Below are 18,092 nucleotides of genomic sequence, written 5' to 3'. Positions count from 1 at the left end.
GGGCATTGATTTTATAAGTTATCATAAATATATAAATAAGGTTATATAAGCCTTGAGGAACCATGTCGTAATTAGCCTTGACAAGTCAACAAGAAAGCACATATTAAACAATTTTTTTTTTATTTATAGCATAATATCCCACTAAGGCTGAAAACACTTTGTGGGGACAAGTTAGAACCGTAAACTCCTTCCATGGGGGAACTCAAGGCCGAAATCATCCTCAAAACTAAGCACCTTGGCCGAAAACTACCTTAATGGATCAAGAGTTGGCCGAAAACTACCTTAATAGATCACTTCATGGCCGAAAACCACCTTACTAGATCAATGTTGGCCGAAATCTTAAAGGGAAAGGACTTATGACCGAAAACTAAAATGGAAATCCATCCTAGGACCGCAATCACATGTGTTTGCGGTCATGCTAGGATATATTATAGTGTTTGCGGTCTAAATTAAGGAAAAAGCAAGTATAGTTGACTTTAGGATGTGATAACTTAACCCTTTCCAACGCAATCATAGTAAACCACGTAATAACCACCAAATAAAAATGCATTAACCTCTAGTAATCCAAGTAAGTATCATGTCAACCTCCTTTCTTTTATTATGGACGAGAATCCTTCCCCTATACCACAATTCCACTTTCACTTACTGTGAAGTTCCAAATTTACTCTCAAGAGCTCAAGCTTCAAGCTTTAGGAAGACTTATTTCTTCAAGCATTCCCTAGACCCTCGTAAGTATTCGAGTTTGGATAGTGATTCTACACATTATCTTGTTGATTTCGTTCTATTTACACATAATATTATGTGTTGACAACTTTAGGGTATCATAATCTTCAAGAGTTCATCAAACACTCCAATTGTTTTAGGCTCAAAACCTTCATCTCATCACTTCAACTACACACATCAACCACTCAAGGTGAGCTTCATACCCCCATTTTTTTCGAGATTTCATGCTTTTAGGGTGGGCGGGGGGGTACAAGTCAAACATGTTTATCTTATGAATATTTGCTAGTTTCATCTTTATTATTTGAATATGAAATAATATTTGCATAAGATATGCTTAACACTATTTTATCTACATAAAAATCATGTATATTTGTTGATGTACAAAAATAAAACTCATTATGTGATACTAGTACCAACAAGAAAATATGAGTTATAAAACTACAAGTTTTGGTAACTCTCTTTGCTAAAAATAGTTTTTCTAGTAAAAGTGGTCATATTTTTAGTCATCACTTTTTGGTGGGTCAAAACCCAAGAATATCATGTTTTAACAACATATATTACTACTAGACAAGATTTCAACTTGATATTTATATAAAGTTTATATAAATAGTTTTACATAAAAACATACAAGACAAATTATTGATAGTATAACTTGTGTGTCATAAAACTCATGTCATAAGTTTTTCAAATAGTACAAGTACTTTATTACACAAGAAAAAGGGAGTCGTAATTCGCGTAAACCCGTTAATGCTCTAGTGAGACGTACTCTTCACCCTACCTACCTAGCGTACACCTTAAGTCCTGCATTATAACCAGAGTCTCTTGGAGGGAGAGCGAGATAGTTGTGTATAGATCTATACGGGATTGACAACCCCACACCTGAGTTGTTCGCTACAGCTAGACGGGTCAGTCTAGGGTGACAAATATCTACCAATTCTGACGCCTGAAGAACGTCGTACAGGCATAACAGTCACATCAAACATGGTTGTAATAACTCACATAGGGATTAACAAAACTATCTTGGTTTACGGGAAGCTTACACTTCACCGGTTTTATTAAAATATAAAACTACATATCATTATTCGTCACACACACACTTACACTTCTGGTCTTAGGGTTTAAGACTACAGTTTACTTATAAGAAAATATTGGATTTTCTTGGAACATATATACACTATCATTTTACAAAGAAAGATACAAGAGTCATACACGCAATTTTTCTTAGTTTTGGATATTAGACTAACAATACAGTTTATAGAAAATATCGGATTTTTTGAAAGTATACGAGAACCATTTTAAACAATTTCAAATCCATTTTTATACAAAAATGTTTATGAACTCACCAACTTTTTAGTTGACACTTTTCAAAATGACTTCTATTCTTAGGGAACCAGTAACAAGTAACCAACTCTGCTCTGAGATCAAGGGGTGCAACATTATGAAATTTTACTTTTTGTCACTTTTGTGTAACTGATGAACAAGTACAATATGTAAACTATGTAAGTTCGTATTCTTAATCTATGTTGCGTGGATTGCTATGTTTCATTTATATTCAATTGTTATGATACTATGCAATGACGTCATCCACCCCCGGACGTTTCCGCCGTCCTAGTTCGGGGGTGTGACAACATATTTTTCACTTTATGATGTCCTACGTTTCCTAGAAATAAGTTAGCTTATAAGCTAGTTTATTGTAATTTAACGTGAAATACTAAGATGTTTGTTTTTTCGAAGCGAAATTTATGAAGTCTGCGGACCACCTCTACAACCCTCTGCAGCAGAAGAGGTAGACCAAACAGTTGCAACCTATAATAAGAAGCTTGTTTGTCTTTTAACATCTGCAGTCTGCTATAATAAAATGAAATTTAAATAAACTGATTTTAAAAACTGAAAATAGCTCTCAACACCGAAATTTTAATAATTATAGACTTAAAACATTGAAAGAATACTAAAAATAACATGTAAGAATACAAAAATATAAAATTTCTAAAAAAAAATCTAAAAAACATAAAAGAAGCTATTAGTTTTTTCTAGAAAAAACTAATTTTAAAGAACAGAAAAAAATTATAAAAAATTAAGAAAATATTGCAAACAATGTCTAGAATATTCGTAAAAGAATCACGCATGTTAAAAAAGATGCTACTAAAACTGAAAATATTATTAAAATAAACGGTAAAATAATTAAAAAATTATTTTTTTTTAAAATAGATCAAGTTATAAAAAAAATTATGGAAACTATAAAAAGAAATTGTATCAAATTCGGAAATCAAAGTTTAAAAAAAATTAAAGTTTAAAAATAAATGAAATTATACCAAAATTTAAAAAAAATCACTTGAAAAAAAATGAAAGTTGAAGAGGTTTGAAGAGGCAACTCAAATGTTGCGTCGCGCAAAAACACACAGACGTTTTGTAGTCTAAGGTCTTCCAAAAAAACAAACCGCTGCGAAAAAACAAATATTGTGTGTGTGTAAAATGGTATGAAGAGGTTTTTTGAAACAAACAACCTCTAAAAGTAGTTTATCAAGTAACTTATATGCTAATTGATTGATAAGCTATTTTAAGATAATTTATTGATAAACAAACTTATAAATAAAAAACTAATTTTTCAGCTAGTTTTATGAAACACAACCTTATCGTAACTAATTAAACAAGTAATTTGTCAATTTGCGGGAACCAATACAAAAGTAGCTGGAGCCCGTGAGCCCGATGTATATCTTTTATTAACTTATGTGATGAGATGGATTTTGTAGCATATTAAAACATAACGGCATAAAATTAAAATAAAAATCATATTAATACCTTAAATCATAAAAATAAATAAATAAATAAATAAAAAGTATAACTTTGGTGCATAAAGCTGTTTTAGCCTTTGAATGTGTGACACTGGAAAGACTTTTTATATGATAATGTAATTTTAGATGTAAAATTGTAATTTTTCATGATATTTTAAACATAAGAATAAGAATACAAAATTATGGTAGTAAAAGAAACATTGTGGTGTTTAAAAGAAAAAGGGGTGAAAGGAAAAGTGAGAATCTAATTAAAACAAACCAAAAAAGTTAGATATCATAACCTCAATCAAATGGAACCCCACTTTTTTACAAGATTCACCTTCCAATTTTAGATATTATTACAAAATCCAATTGTCTCCAACTTTCTGTTAATATATTACATAAAAAGAAAGGGATTTATAGAACACAACTTATTAGTAGACCATCTATGTCGTTCTTTCTGTATAGCTGCGGCCCATGTTTTGTTTCTAACAAAAAAATATATATACATAATACATTTAATGAAGGTATAGAAAAAAGATGCATAATAGAGTGATTTTATTGTTTCGATTGTGGAAAAGCTTAGATTTTCGGAATAATGACTTGAAAGGGTAATGAACTTTCGACATTGTTCACATTTAGTTACTAAACTTTTTTCCATTATCTATTTGTCACTGAACTATTGAAACTGTTCACATTTTACCCTTATGACCGGTAACAACCAGTCATAAGGGTAAAATGTGAACAGTTTCATAGTTCAGTGACAAATAGATAATGAAAAAAAAGTTTAGTGACTAAATGTAAACAAAGTTGAAAGTCCGTTTCCTGTCAAAAAAATTTAATGACTAAATGTGAACAAATTATCCTCTTGTATTATGGTTTAGCAAATTATGTATTTTTGTTAAATTTTAACAACATTTGTTGATGAAGAAATCTATAAAATACACAAAAAATTAATAATAAAATAAAATAAAAAAACCTGGAAAAGGTCTTAAAAAACGAAAAACGAAACCAATATTATATGTATAGGTTTTATGTTATAAAACTATGCAATATTATATGTATAAAAATTATCCTAATATTATATGTATGAATTTTGTGTTATAAAATTATGCAACACATAAATCGACATACATTGTTTATAAAAGAATACATACATACATTGATACATTATATATGTTGTTATACTCCATGTATTGACATACATCATATTAGTATATATTTACTATTAAAAATGATATCGAAAATGAAAGTCAAGTTGTTTAGAATTTAGACATTTTTAATTTACCCGGACAATTGATTTATACTTGAAATTGTATTTTCTTAAAAAGTTTGAATAATTATTGAAATTTATGATTATTTAACTAGACATATAGAGTTAAGTAAAATTGTTAACATCTTTTATGAAGTGTTACGCCCAAACCACCCCGTTCATATTACATTTACAAAAATATTTTTTTTAGAAAAAAAATAGCTATATATTCAACAATTAAAACGGCACTATGGGTGAGAATGGTTCATTTTTTTGTTAAACCAAAATCAGATTGTAAATTTTGATTTTTTATTTTGGAAAATACAAAACCATTGGTTTTTTATTTCGATTTTGGTTTTTCGTTTTTTTTAATATATTTTCGGGGTTTTGTTTTTGTATTTCATAGATTTTTTCATCAACAAATGTTGTTAAAATTTAACAAAAATACATAATTTGCTAAACCATAATACAAGAGGAAAGTTTGTTCACGTTTAGTCATTAAACTTTTTTGAAAGGGAAACAAACTTTTAACTTTGTTCACATTTACTCACTAAACTTTTTTTCATTATCTATTTGTCACTGAACTATTGAAACTGTTCACATTTTACCTTTATGATCGGTAACAACCGGTCATAAGGGTAAAATGTGAATAGTTTCAATAGTTCAGTGACAAATAGATATTGAAAAAAAATTTAGTGACTAAATGTGAACAAAATCGAAAATTCATTACCCTTTCAAGTCATTATCCCTAGATTTTCTATTTATTGTAGTATATGGGGTGTCGGATTGCTTGTTTAAAACTAATGTCTATTTATTAAAATGATTATTATGATGTTAAATGGAGTTTAGAAAAAGGTATTTGGATTCTTTTTATTCGATATTAAAACAAATAAGATTGATAAAATATTTTTTAGTATGCAACAAATTGTTCATATACATGTAATAAAAAATTTCTTAATAAAAACTTCTTAAATAAATCAATAACTAAAAAAAATATGACTTATAAAAACACATTATTTAAGTTAACAAATGTTTATAAAATCTTTTATGTAAACAGTTAAAACTCTTTTTTACATGTATGAAACCGCAATAAATCAATATCGTTTGAATAAAAATGTTGAAAACGCAAAAACAATTTCAAGTCTCATATTTAAGTATTGCATAGATCTTATGTTATCGATAAAAAGTATATAGATGGAAATCAATGATATTTTATTCTCTATAAGTAGACACTCATATTGATAAAAAAATTACGTAAAATAATTTTATTTTATTTTATTTTACATTGGTTTTCGTTGTATCAAACAGTAATTTTCAAAACATTTTAACATCGATTTTCTAAAAAATATCGTAGCATTAACATTATTTACAAAATCAAAGTTTCAAAAAGACTTCAAAAGTATTTTCAGAAAACAAGTATGGGGATATCAACCATATCTTAACAACAGTTAAAGCAACAAGAAATAAATTATGAAACAAAAGTCATGTACAAGAACATGTTCTTGATGCTTCTAAGTCAACTCTCTCTAAGGTGTTGTTTGTTTTTTCGAAACAAAAATGTTTGAAGTTTACGAACTACATCTGCAACCCTTTACAGAAGAAGATGTGGATCAAACGGCTGCAGAGTATAATACGAAGTCTATTTTTTAACGTCTGTGAGTTGCTGCAATAAACTGAAATTAACTATATAATAGCTAAAATTATTTCTAAATCAAAATTTTATTTAGCTTAATCATATGCAAATCAAATATAAAGATCATTGTGATGATATGATTTTTAAATACGTTTATATAAAATAATTAAACATAATATTTGCTAAATAACAATAAATATGATTGTTAATTTAGCGAAAAACATATCCATTTTTGTTAAATTTTCACAAACGATGCTTATTTTTCTGATCAGCTTCAATAAATTTGGTAACTTTAGTGGTTAACTTTATAATTTATTAATATTTGGTTATAGACAATGTAACACAAAAAAATATTTAAACAAAATTTACCAAATAATTTTGAAATTATGTAAAATATACTAAATTGTTTATAATATCCTTCAGAATACTATTAAAATAATAAACATGTTGAAAAAAATTATAACAAATCTATATTGAATAATATAACTTAAAGTAAAGTGAGAAGTGATTTAATATGATGGTTCAGTGTTGCGCCACGCAGCACACACGCAACAATTTTTAAATCAAAAGTCTTCTAAAAAACAAACAATTGCGGAAGGTCGAGTGTTGCGGTTGTATTGGGCGGCGCAGTCAGAAGTGGTTTTTCGGAAAAAAAAAAAAAAACAAACAACCCATAAGGTTTGCCACCTAAACCAAAAATACATAGAAACAATATATCAAACAAGTCTGGTAAGTTATAAAATAACATAACATTCATAAACAATTTCTTATTTCAAGTACTTCTCATATTTAACTAGTCACATAAGTGGCTATACATCTCTACTCTCACTGGTAAGTAGTTAACCGGTCCCTATTATCTCTACAGTTTTCATGCAAAAACTTATTTCACGTACTTCTAGATAAACTTTTTTTTTTTCGGATACCTATTTTTTAAACTGAGTGTTTTGTTAAAAACTAAAAGGTAAAAGCTTTCAAACGTTGGTGTCATTCATGCCCTAAATCTTTTTTATATTATTCTTTTTTAATAAATATGCAATATTTGATACAAGATTTATGTAAAGAAAAACATCAAATATCTACATTACCGCCAAGATGATCTAAATGGGGTTGGTGATCAAAATGGAGGGAAACATATCACCAAACAACCACTTTTTGATATATATATATTTTTTTGAACAGCCATATAACCACTTTTTGATATTCATAAAATATAGTTTTCTAAAATAATTTAGATTGAACTTTGTGAATTTAATTTTAACAATGTCTACTATAAAAAAAAATACTTTTTTCTTTTATTAGATAAGCTTTTTTATTTGTTTAAATTTCTATTTTTGCTAATTTCAAACAAAAATCTCTCCTAGAACATTTAGGATGTGTTCGTCAAACTAGCTGGTAATTACAAGTTTGAAGTTATTGTTTTTATTTGTATATATATGTTGCGCAAAAGTAAATGAAAGTTTTTAAAGTATAAAATTATTTAAAATAACTTATTTAAAATACATCATTTATTTTAAAATTATTGTTTTTATTGGTATATCTATGTTCCCCAAAAATAAGTGAAATATAAAATAACTTATTTAAAATACATCATTGATTTTAAAAAATACAATTAAGTTAATTTGCAAGATTATAAAAGATTTTTTTTTGTTAAACGTTATTTGAATTAGAAATCTTTTGATTTAGCTATAAGTTATAGTAGCTTCTACCGTCAAACAACGAAACATTTTTTTAAAATTTAGTAAAAGTTGTGTACAGAAAGAAGAATACTCTCTTAAACATAATACAAAATTGTTTTTCTATAATATATGTTATTTTGTAAAAATAATGAGAATATAAAATTATAATTTGAGATGGATATCCAAATTTATGATCATTAATTGTAAAATTAATGTTTAATTTGAGATAGGTATCCAATGATGCGATTGTCTAGTTGTTACATACACCAAAAGTTTACCTTTTTTATTCTTCTTTTGTAAGATAACAATCTGAAAAATAATCCAACATATTTGATAAAGAAGATGATCAACATATAATTCAGTCCCTATGGATTCCCAGTTCTACCACATTATAATTAATGTCATACAAAACAATCATGATCATATTATAATAACAAAAATACAAAATTAACACCAATCCATTAACAAACATTGGCATGAAAACCAAAAAGAACAAATTTACCAATACTCACTAAATAAAATGTATACTTACTCAATAAAAAGGGTATTATATTATAATTAATGGTAATTTCACCTACATCTTATTATTTTCATTTCCCATTTACCTTATTTTTCTTGATCTTTCCCCTATCTCATGTTTAATAGGAAAAAAAACCAATAAAAATTAATTTAAATGAGAAAATGAAGTTGAAGTTGAAACTTGATCAAATCTTTAGCTTCTCACTGACAACAAGGAAGGAATTGCAGCCAAATTTGGAGTTTGATTCTTGTTTGAAGCTTCTCTTTTGGTTGAAGATGGCTTACTGAATGCTCTCATCGGGCTTGCCAACGCCCATCCCCAGCTCTTGCTCCGGCCATGAGAATGCTGCTGGTTTTGACCTGCTCCGGCTCCGCCTATTGAAGTCATTTTACCGGCTGCATTGACATTACCAGCGGTGGTGCCTTCATTTGGGTTTGAAGCCACCCAGTAAGAGGATGAGGAAGAAGAAGATGATGATGAAGTAATCATAAACCCACTAAATAAACCACCGCACCTGACTCTTTCCTTGATGCAATCTTGGCCCCCGTTGCCGCGCATGCCGGAGACTTTCGACTTGCCTTCGCGTTGCGACTCCACTCGGCGGAGCGTGCAGTCGCCGAATCCAGTCGAGATCCGCTCGAAGAAGTCGCCGGAAAAGCTCCTGCTGCCGCACCCGACGGATCTGGATCTGGACACCTTTCGGTCAAACGAAGCGTGACAAGGACTCTCATTCTCTTCCACCACTATTGTATCTTTATCTTGACGAGATCTTTGGACTTGAGGGAAAGAACCAACCGCCGATGCCGACGCACCCATACTGTTCGAAGAAATGTCTCTGATATTTTTCCTGGTTGATGAAGAAGAATGAGAGTGTTTCTGCAAGTATAAAAACGACCAAAACCCACGTTTATGAGGGCTGTTAAAACCGTCGACATTATCCGCATCCATGAAATGCATCCCCCCGCCACGCCTAGGCGTGGCCGTCGACTTGCTTCTCTTAAGCATAAGATTTTTGTTCCGATCGTGGCCATGTCCGCCGCCGCCGTCGACAATAATGTTAAGATCTTTCTTTTTCTTCTTCTTTTGACTAAGCAAATAAAGTATCCTGGATCGATTAGAATAATACTGATGATAGTGACACTCATTCGTGGTGTTACTCGGGGTGATTTGAGTATTTGAAACCAATAAGGAAGTCTGGTTTGTCAACCGTGGTGGGACGACGTTGGTGGCGCTCCCGCCACCACCACCAATGTCAGATCTGAAAGACGGAGAAGAAGACGAAGACGAAGGAAAAACGGCTATCGGAAAAGAAGAAGACACCAACTTCCCGAGCTTTTCTTGAAGACAAAAGGCGCATATACCCCCTGCCGGTGTGTTGTTCTTGAATGGATGCTCGGTGCAGAGCATGCTGCCATCTCCGGCGTCTTCCGGTAAGCCTTCCATGAAAAATCTAAGCTGCTATATCTTTCTTGATGTTGTTGGAGAGAGAGAGGTCAAAGGGTAGTGTAAATGAAGGTAAGGGAGAGTCCCCAGAGGCACGTGTATGACTGAGTAAGTTGGATTATTAAAAGATAGAGAGTGAAACCCTACAGAGTAGAGAGAGATAGAGAGGACAAATAATGTGTGCAGTGGGTGTGGGTGGTGGAGTGATGGAGTGAAGGAGGAGATTTGTAATTTATAATAATCTGAAAAAGAATCTCTTAAACCTGCAAACAAAATACTCGGTGTCCCAAAAACAAGTCAGTTTCCGGAGACACCACTCCTTTCATATTATTATTAAATTAAATAACCTTCCCCTATCCTATCTCCTATCTCCTATCTCTTCTATTTAATCTTTTCTTTTATTTATTTCTTCCAAACCCCACAAATTTAAGGGATATAGTATGAAACTAAACTAGGAATTACCTTGGTATAAATTAGTATATAATGTGAAGCTTAAACCATACCAGGTATTTAACGATTAGTCATGCGTGTAGGTATAGAAAAAATTAGCAAAAAAACTTATCCTAGAAGAGTAAGATTACAATTGGGGAAACCCCGCGCTACCATTGTTGGACTTAAACTTGGGTGTTTTATTAGCGTCCAAAATACCACCTCAAAAACAACTGTGGGACTATATCATTTCAGCCCAAAAAATATATCATAAGATGTAGTCTCATCGTATAACTGTTAGCAAAAAGAATCATGCAAGGTCACATTATTATTGTTGATTTGAACTTCGTCTGAATCTTAAAATACCAACCAACGTAAGTCCTAAGAATCTTTTATTCATTTATATACCTCATGTGAATGAAACAAATATATTTGTTTTGTGTTTGGATTTCTTTTTCTTGTAATGCAAAAATATCATGTTATGTATCATACATGAGTTTCTTTTTAGTTTGAAACGTATTGATTGTTTATAAATACGTCTTAAATGGGTTTTAACTCACAAGTTTAGTTGTTATATAAAAATGGCAAACATTTAAGAGATAGGAATGCTGATGAATAATTAAAATAGAGGATTTAGGAGCTTGCATGTTTGATTTAATATATTTTTGATGTCATATCAAGGCTCTAATAAGATTTATTGTGAAACAAATAGGAACAGGTCATAGTATCCACAATATTAGTTTTTTTTAGAGTTTTTAAAATATATTTTTTTTTAAAACCAGAACCTTTGAAAATTAAAAATATGATTGTAGAAGTTTTTTCAATGATTTGGTTGTCCCTGTAAATTTTCAACTACAAACTAATTGAAAAGTTAGTTGATCTCTGAAAAACAAACATGTAAAAGGTTGACATCCTTGCTTCTCTCATGGTACAATCGTCTTCCGTGGAGCCCCTTTCTCTTCTATGTCCACGGAGACAAAATGTAGGACTGACGCCAACCGTTCATCACGGAAGAAATGACTCACTAAGTCTGGATTACTAATTAATACTAATCTAATATGAATTAAATAAAGACTAATATAATATATAATAGAAAAGAATTTTCTGTATACTTTCCCCGGTTCCACTGCTATCGCGGGCTTTACGTTAGGATCTTTCAACATAACATAGGTCATCGAAAGGATCTCGGAGACCCACCAAAGCACGAAAGCCATGATCTTTCAAAAAATAGATTTATATTCGAAGAGTGCATAACCGCATGGATAAACTCAAACTAACATTTTTCAATGACGTTTGATAAACTTAGCTAATAAGCTAGTTGGAATACGTAAAATTACATGTAGAAATTTTGAGTTTTTTTTTATAATTATTAAATTTTATTTTTTTTTGGAGAAAAACCCAATAAACAGGTTGAAACGCTAGTATGAGTATCTTTTAATCTTTTAAAAGATAACTTATAAGCTACAAGTTTTTGTATTACCAGTGCAGCTGACCTTCAAGATTCCCCCCAACGCACTTACTAATTTTAGAGCTCCAGTAATCAAAAATTGTGAAAAATATGTCCCCGACCATAGTCCATGTTAGGGATGAGCATCGGTCCGAACCCGAACCAGACCGAGAATCAAAGAACCAGGAACTGATTTAGTAGGAGATGGAGAACCGTGAACCGGACCGAATATCTTGGTTCGGGTTCACGTTCGGTTCTACAAGTAAGTGTGCTCTTTAGGGAGTAACGAAGAACCATGAACGTATTTAATGAGAAATGGAGACCAAATTCGGTCCTGTTTTTTCGATCTGGTCCGGTTCCACCAGGTCAAATGTTCATCTCTACTCCATGTTTTAGCGAGCAGGACCATACGTACGAGCAGAAATTGTGATTTTAGAGCTCTTAACCGGTTAGGATTGTTTAGGTTGGGTTTTGGGTAAATATTAGGTACCTATGTGTCATCATTGGCGGTACTACATGTCATCATCGTTGGTTGCGACAAATTTTGAGGTTAATATGCATGGAATTGGTTTTGTGAATTTTGCATCACATAACACGAAGGCTTTGTAGGAAGACAGTGGTTTGTTCCACCTAAAAAATGTCAATTTCACGGGTGAAAAGATGAGATCAAATTGCAGGTGGATGGTTGTGATAAAGACTTGAGACGGAAAATATTTTCGGACAATAGTATGTTTGAACCACTAGCTGAGTTTTGTTACAACTGGATGTGGGGCCGGTTGTAGGTGAAAATAAGAGAGAAATATAGAATGTTTTTTGTAAAAATGTTAGAAGGTTAAATATATATTTAAAGGAGGTAAAAATAATAAAACAATGTAAAGTAAATGATCGGTGCCAACGGTCGATTTTGAAGGGAAAAGAGGAGGCCATCGAGGCCGTTGTCGTGTCCAGTTCACGGGGCCATCCTTGGCGGCATGATGCCAACTAGGGGTGTAAACGAGCCGAGTCGAGCCTGAGCTTGGCCAGGCTCGGCTCGGGCTCGTTTAAGTTAAGAGGGCTCAAGCTCGAGCTTGGCTTGATTCGAGCTTTATTACACCGAGTTCGGCTCGAGCTCATGAATAAATATATAGGCTCGGCTTGGGCTTGAGATCGGCTCGTTTTTTGTATGATGAGCCTAAATAAGCTTAGGCTCGATTCAAGCTCGTTAAGAAACTCGTTTACTAATACTCTACATCCCTAATTCCTCAAATATTTTTTTATTTTAATATATAAATATAATAATAATCTATATTATATATAGGCTCATTTAGGTTCGCGGGCTCACTGATTGAAGCTCGGCTCGAACTCGTTTAATAAACGAGTCTCATATTTAGGCTCGAGCTCGGCTTGGGTTCGTTTAATTCGATTTTTAGTCGAGCTTTTAACGAGTCGATCCTGAGTAGCTCACGAATAGCTCGGCTCACTTACACCCCTATTTCCAACGGGGCCGTGAGGTTACACCAACTCCCCTATCCCCACAAACAACATGATGACCGTAACACATATCCTTAATTATAGCAAAATATTTTGAGATTAAAAAGATTGTACCTTTTTATAGTTATTGCATGCATATATTGGGAAGACAGTAAAATGCTTCTTTATTAAATAACGTAGATCAAACTTTGGTACTTTAATTTTATAGAAACAAACACACAACATTTTAGTAATAGGAATAGGAAGTGACTAATAATAATGATACGTGTGTGATTATGTCCAACATGGACACATAAGGTTGGGAATCTACACACGTGTTGTGGGTTTGACTATTTGTTCCTTTTGAAGCTGTGGATGAGTTGTGTTGTGGTCCTCCTCATAAAACCACAAACATAACCATGTTTTGTGGTCACCCGAACTCCATTTTCATCTAATATTTACATTATATTCCAGAATATCATTTAATTACAACAGTGTCACGGTTGGCTTTTTCCTTGCCTAAAACTATATGGTGTTCGCTAACGGTTAAGAATATTTTTTGTATATGTGCCCTCTCTTGTTTATGTTTCGGTTTTTATTTCACATGTTTATAATTGAATCGGGTAAGACATTGTTCCTTCTTAAGTTTATAAGTGTTGTAGTCCGTGCAATTCACAAGTGAAATTACCTTGATAGTTTTGGGGGTTCTTTGGTAACCCTCTTAACAGTTCAAATCAAGAGGCAGCTTCTTAATCGTTAAGCATTCACAAAGTTTGTCTAGGTTAAAAATCATCCGTGAAACGGTAAGAGTACATCATAATCACTCGATGCCTATAAGTAGGGGTATTCAAAACCGGATATCCGAATTTCAGATAGTGGATTATGATATCCGAATTTGTATCCGAAATTCGGATATTCGAAATTCACGTATCCGGATTTTCGGATACGGATTCGAATATCTAAATTTTTTTTTTTAAAAAACAATTAAAATGAACCGGAAAAACATGCAAGTAATCTGCAAGAAAGTTAGAATTCACGTTAGGAAACAAGATTATAATTTACAATTGGAGCATTTTCACAAAGTTTTTTTACTAGCTTCATCATTTTTCACAAAGTTCTTTGCATTTCGTTATTTGTCTCTTCTTGTCGCTCTTGAATGTACTTGACTTCATGTTCATAGGAAATAAAATATGAACACACTAAAACCATATCATAAAACTTATATATGATGGGGCTTCAATTCTTTTCCACGTTACAAATAATAATTTTTTTTGGTGAAAACTCAAAAACGTGGAAGACTTTTAAATGTCATACATTAGAACATAAACAAATGGTAACACTCCATGCCAATTGCACCATTTAGAAACAAAGCACGATGAAAAAAAAAATTGATGATGAACACTGTACGCAAATGTATCAAGGTAACTTTGGACTTTGGTGAAAAAAAAATACATATAACCTAATATAAACTGTAACGCCCACTGGCCCATGAGAAAATCATAAATAAAAGAAAAAAAATAAATATATAAAAATTATATTTTGGATTTCGGATATCCGAAATATCCGAAAATTTTGAAAACTACTATCCTAATCCGAAAAATCATATATCCGGAATTTCGGATAAATTCGAATTGGGTTTTCGGATACAAATATTTTTGAACACCCCTCTAAACCATTATTTTCTCTAAAACACCCTCTTTGTCCAAACCTTAAAAACGCAACATGTACCTTTTCTCTTTAGGACATTTATGCATTCCTCTCATCGGATTTTCACCTTCCCATCAACGGCCACCAGAGGATCTAGTATTCCTCCTACAATCGACCCAAAGAATCGTCATTGGAGAAACAACCACTCCCTTTCCCATCAATAATACTCCTCCATCTCTCTAAATATTCTTAATCGGCGCCACCAACTTCCTCTTCCCCCAACATTGTCGATGTCCTCGTCGTGTTATGCCTTTTGCAAAGACACAACGTCGATGTAGTCCTTCCTTGAAGCCAACACCACCACAAGTAAGTTGAAATATATGGCGCTTATGAAGCCTCCAAAACCATTTCTTATGTTGAAATCGTTTGTTATAAGGGTTCTTTTGTAGCTAGAATATGATGTTTTTCTATTTGCTAAAAGGATTGCTGAAATATGATTTTGTTGTTGTAATTGCTAAAATTGTTTATGAAAATTGTTTCAGAGAGAGTTCTTTTGTTGTTGACTATGTTGTGGCAAATTCTGAAATTGTTTATAAACATTGTTGGCTTTTTAATGTCTGAACATTGCTAATTTCTAGATGTATTTCTTTTGTTGTTGAAACTAGACCTAGCAATGGAGCAATACTCTAATCGTATCCAAACTCGTAAGAATTATATAGGTTTGGATCTTAGTTTTTTATTCCTTTACATGTTAACTTTTTTTATTAAATTGGTTAGGTATGGATCACCATTGATATGTTTTGTTTATAACTCACCCCATTTAAATATAAGACTCTTTAATTTTCCCGTCCCTTTTTGTTTCTTTATAATTTTAATTATTTTAAATCCAAATAAAAGCCAGAGGATTATTTTTAGTTTCCATTTGTCATTCAAGGAATCCCAAATCGATATTCGAAAATTTTCTTTCTACACTTGTCAAACGGATACACACCTCAATCAACGATGATGTTTTCTTCTCTAATTAGACGTGAGGGTGTAGTGAGGGTGTAATCGTGTTTTGAGTGCAATTGATTTTCTAAATCAAATGCATGTTTGTTATAGTATACATTTATTTTATATAATACATATCATGATGTCTACGGTGACTCGTGAATGTTTGTAATATTAATTATTTTATTTAATATATGTTATCTTAATTATATTATTTTTTAGTTAATATGTTTCTTTGTATTTGAATTTAATTTGATGAAATTGTTTTTGTTAGAATGTTAAAATGATATTTTTTGAAATTCAACTGTTCAACAACCTTTATGAATCATTTAATTCACTAAATTATTTAACTCTCTAAATCATTCAGGGTGTCTTAATTGTTCAGCCGAATCATTTTATTTCTATCACAGAGTCCCTTAAAAATACAGATAGGAGAAAACATGTAGTAATGATAATCAAGAAACTTGAATGTCGAGTTTGATTACGTAAAGTCGTTTTTCTTAAATAATATCCCGACCCTATATGGTTGGGTGTCACAAAACTTGTTTGATGATAATACAAACGAGTATGACAACTTCGAGTTTAGGCAAAACCGAGAAAGTCCGAACTAAATTAGTGTAATGTTTAAGAGTTTTCGTAGACACCAAAGATGTTGATGTACATCAATATATATATATATATATATATATATATATATATATATATATATATATATACACACACACACACATATACTCTCTCTCTCTCTCTCTCTCTCTCTCTCTCTCTCTCTCTTTCTTTCTCTCTCTCTCTCTGATGTTTACATCCAAATGGATAAACATTAAAATGTCACTTACTTCATGGCAGTTTCTAGCAGTTAGCTTCAATATCACGATCATTCAGTTTGATATCAACATTCATGCCAGCTGCTACTAAAGTCATTTAACTGTTAAAGTAGACTTTCAGCACCAACATCTTTTGGTGATGAAAATGGCTTCCGGCCTAATGCCCACTTGATAGTGCTGAAATTGGACTTTCGGTGTGACGACTCGAACTTCCTGATTCATCATCAATGTTAGTTTTGGTTATGTTTCCATGTTAAGTTAACCTTTTGGCTTGGTTAAAATTAACTTTTGAGGGGCAAAGTGCAAAAAAAATGATTCTTGATCATATATAGGGGTCATGGGATCATTTTCTCAAACTTTAGCAGCCTAGAATGAAACCTATCATGTATTTAAACCACACTAACCCTGAAATCCATGATTAAACCCTATTTTCAGCTTACAACTTACTTTAAGAGGAGCGCCTAAGTGTGCTTTCCATTTGTAGAGTGGGTGGTGAATCTAGTGAAGGAGTAAAGATTTAAGCATTTTTTGAGGATTCTTTGTGGTATTCTTGGGGTTATTCCCTTCTAGTGGTTCTCTTGGAGTCATCTCAAAATTTCCAAGAGATATAAATCACTTTCTTACCATCCATCTCAATTTTCAAATCATTAGAAGTCATGTAAGTGTTAGTTATGACTTGTGTGTGTGGTTTGGTGATGTTTTGCTTATTTGTTCCATCACCAACTTCCCCAATCAATATTAACATCAAAAGACGGTTTCCACTGATTAAGATCACCCACATGAGGTATTGAAATTACTCTGAAATGTTAGAGATCGAAAATCCTGAGAGCTGTTGAACTGTCAAGGCGCGACGCGTTGTACCCCAAACTCGATGCATTTATGGGTTTTGCTCATTGATTGTTTTCGTGATCGTTGACCAAGCACGATGTGACATCCCCAATTATCTTGGCTAGAAAAGACCATTTTGTTTATGCTTATTTAAAAACATAGTTTATTTATAAATGCAGAATTGGTCCCGTAAAGTATCACCGAAGAAATGTTTTTCATTGATTTATATAAACTTGGGATGTCATAACTAATACAAGAAACATAAGCATAAACGTAATCATTATTGTCATTACATCATCTAATGGCCTATATTTCCTTTAATCTCTCATGAGATCCAAACATCAAATGCATTCGTATCGACACTTGTGATACAAAGAAACTGAGTGAATTAGGTTGGGAAACCTAGTGAGCATATAGGGTTTTCAATCCAAAATAATATTGTTAATATGTTTAATTATCA

The 18,092-nt window shown here is 31.8% G+C and overlaps 1 protein-coding gene across 1 annotated transcript; it reads right to left on the bottom strand.

Annotated features, from left to right (window-relative positions):
* Positions 1 to 8,450: 8,450 nt before the first annotated feature.
* LOC145120353 (vitellogenin-like protein) lies at positions 8,451 to 10,319 on the bottom strand. Its single transcript, XM_079056180.1, has one exon. It carries the CDS (start codon positions 10,016 to 10,018, stop codon positions 8,768 to 8,770), a length of 1,251 nt encoding a protein of 416 aa, XP_078912306.1. The 5' UTR covers positions 10,019 to 10,319; the 3' UTR covers positions 8,451 to 8,767.
* Between the last annotated feature and the right edge of the window lie 7,773 nt (positions 10,320 to 18,092).

Source organism: Lactuca virosa, chromosome 6, assembly GCF_052849685.1.
Source record: "Lactuca virosa cultivar CGN04683 chromosome 6, Lactuca_virosa_CGN04683_v6, whole genome shotgun sequence".
NCBI lineage: Eukaryota > Viridiplantae > Streptophyta > Magnoliopsida > Asterales > Asteraceae > Lactuca > Lactuca virosa.
Note: the sequence above shows the minus strand (reverse complement) of the source record. Positions and strands in the feature narration are given on the sequence as shown.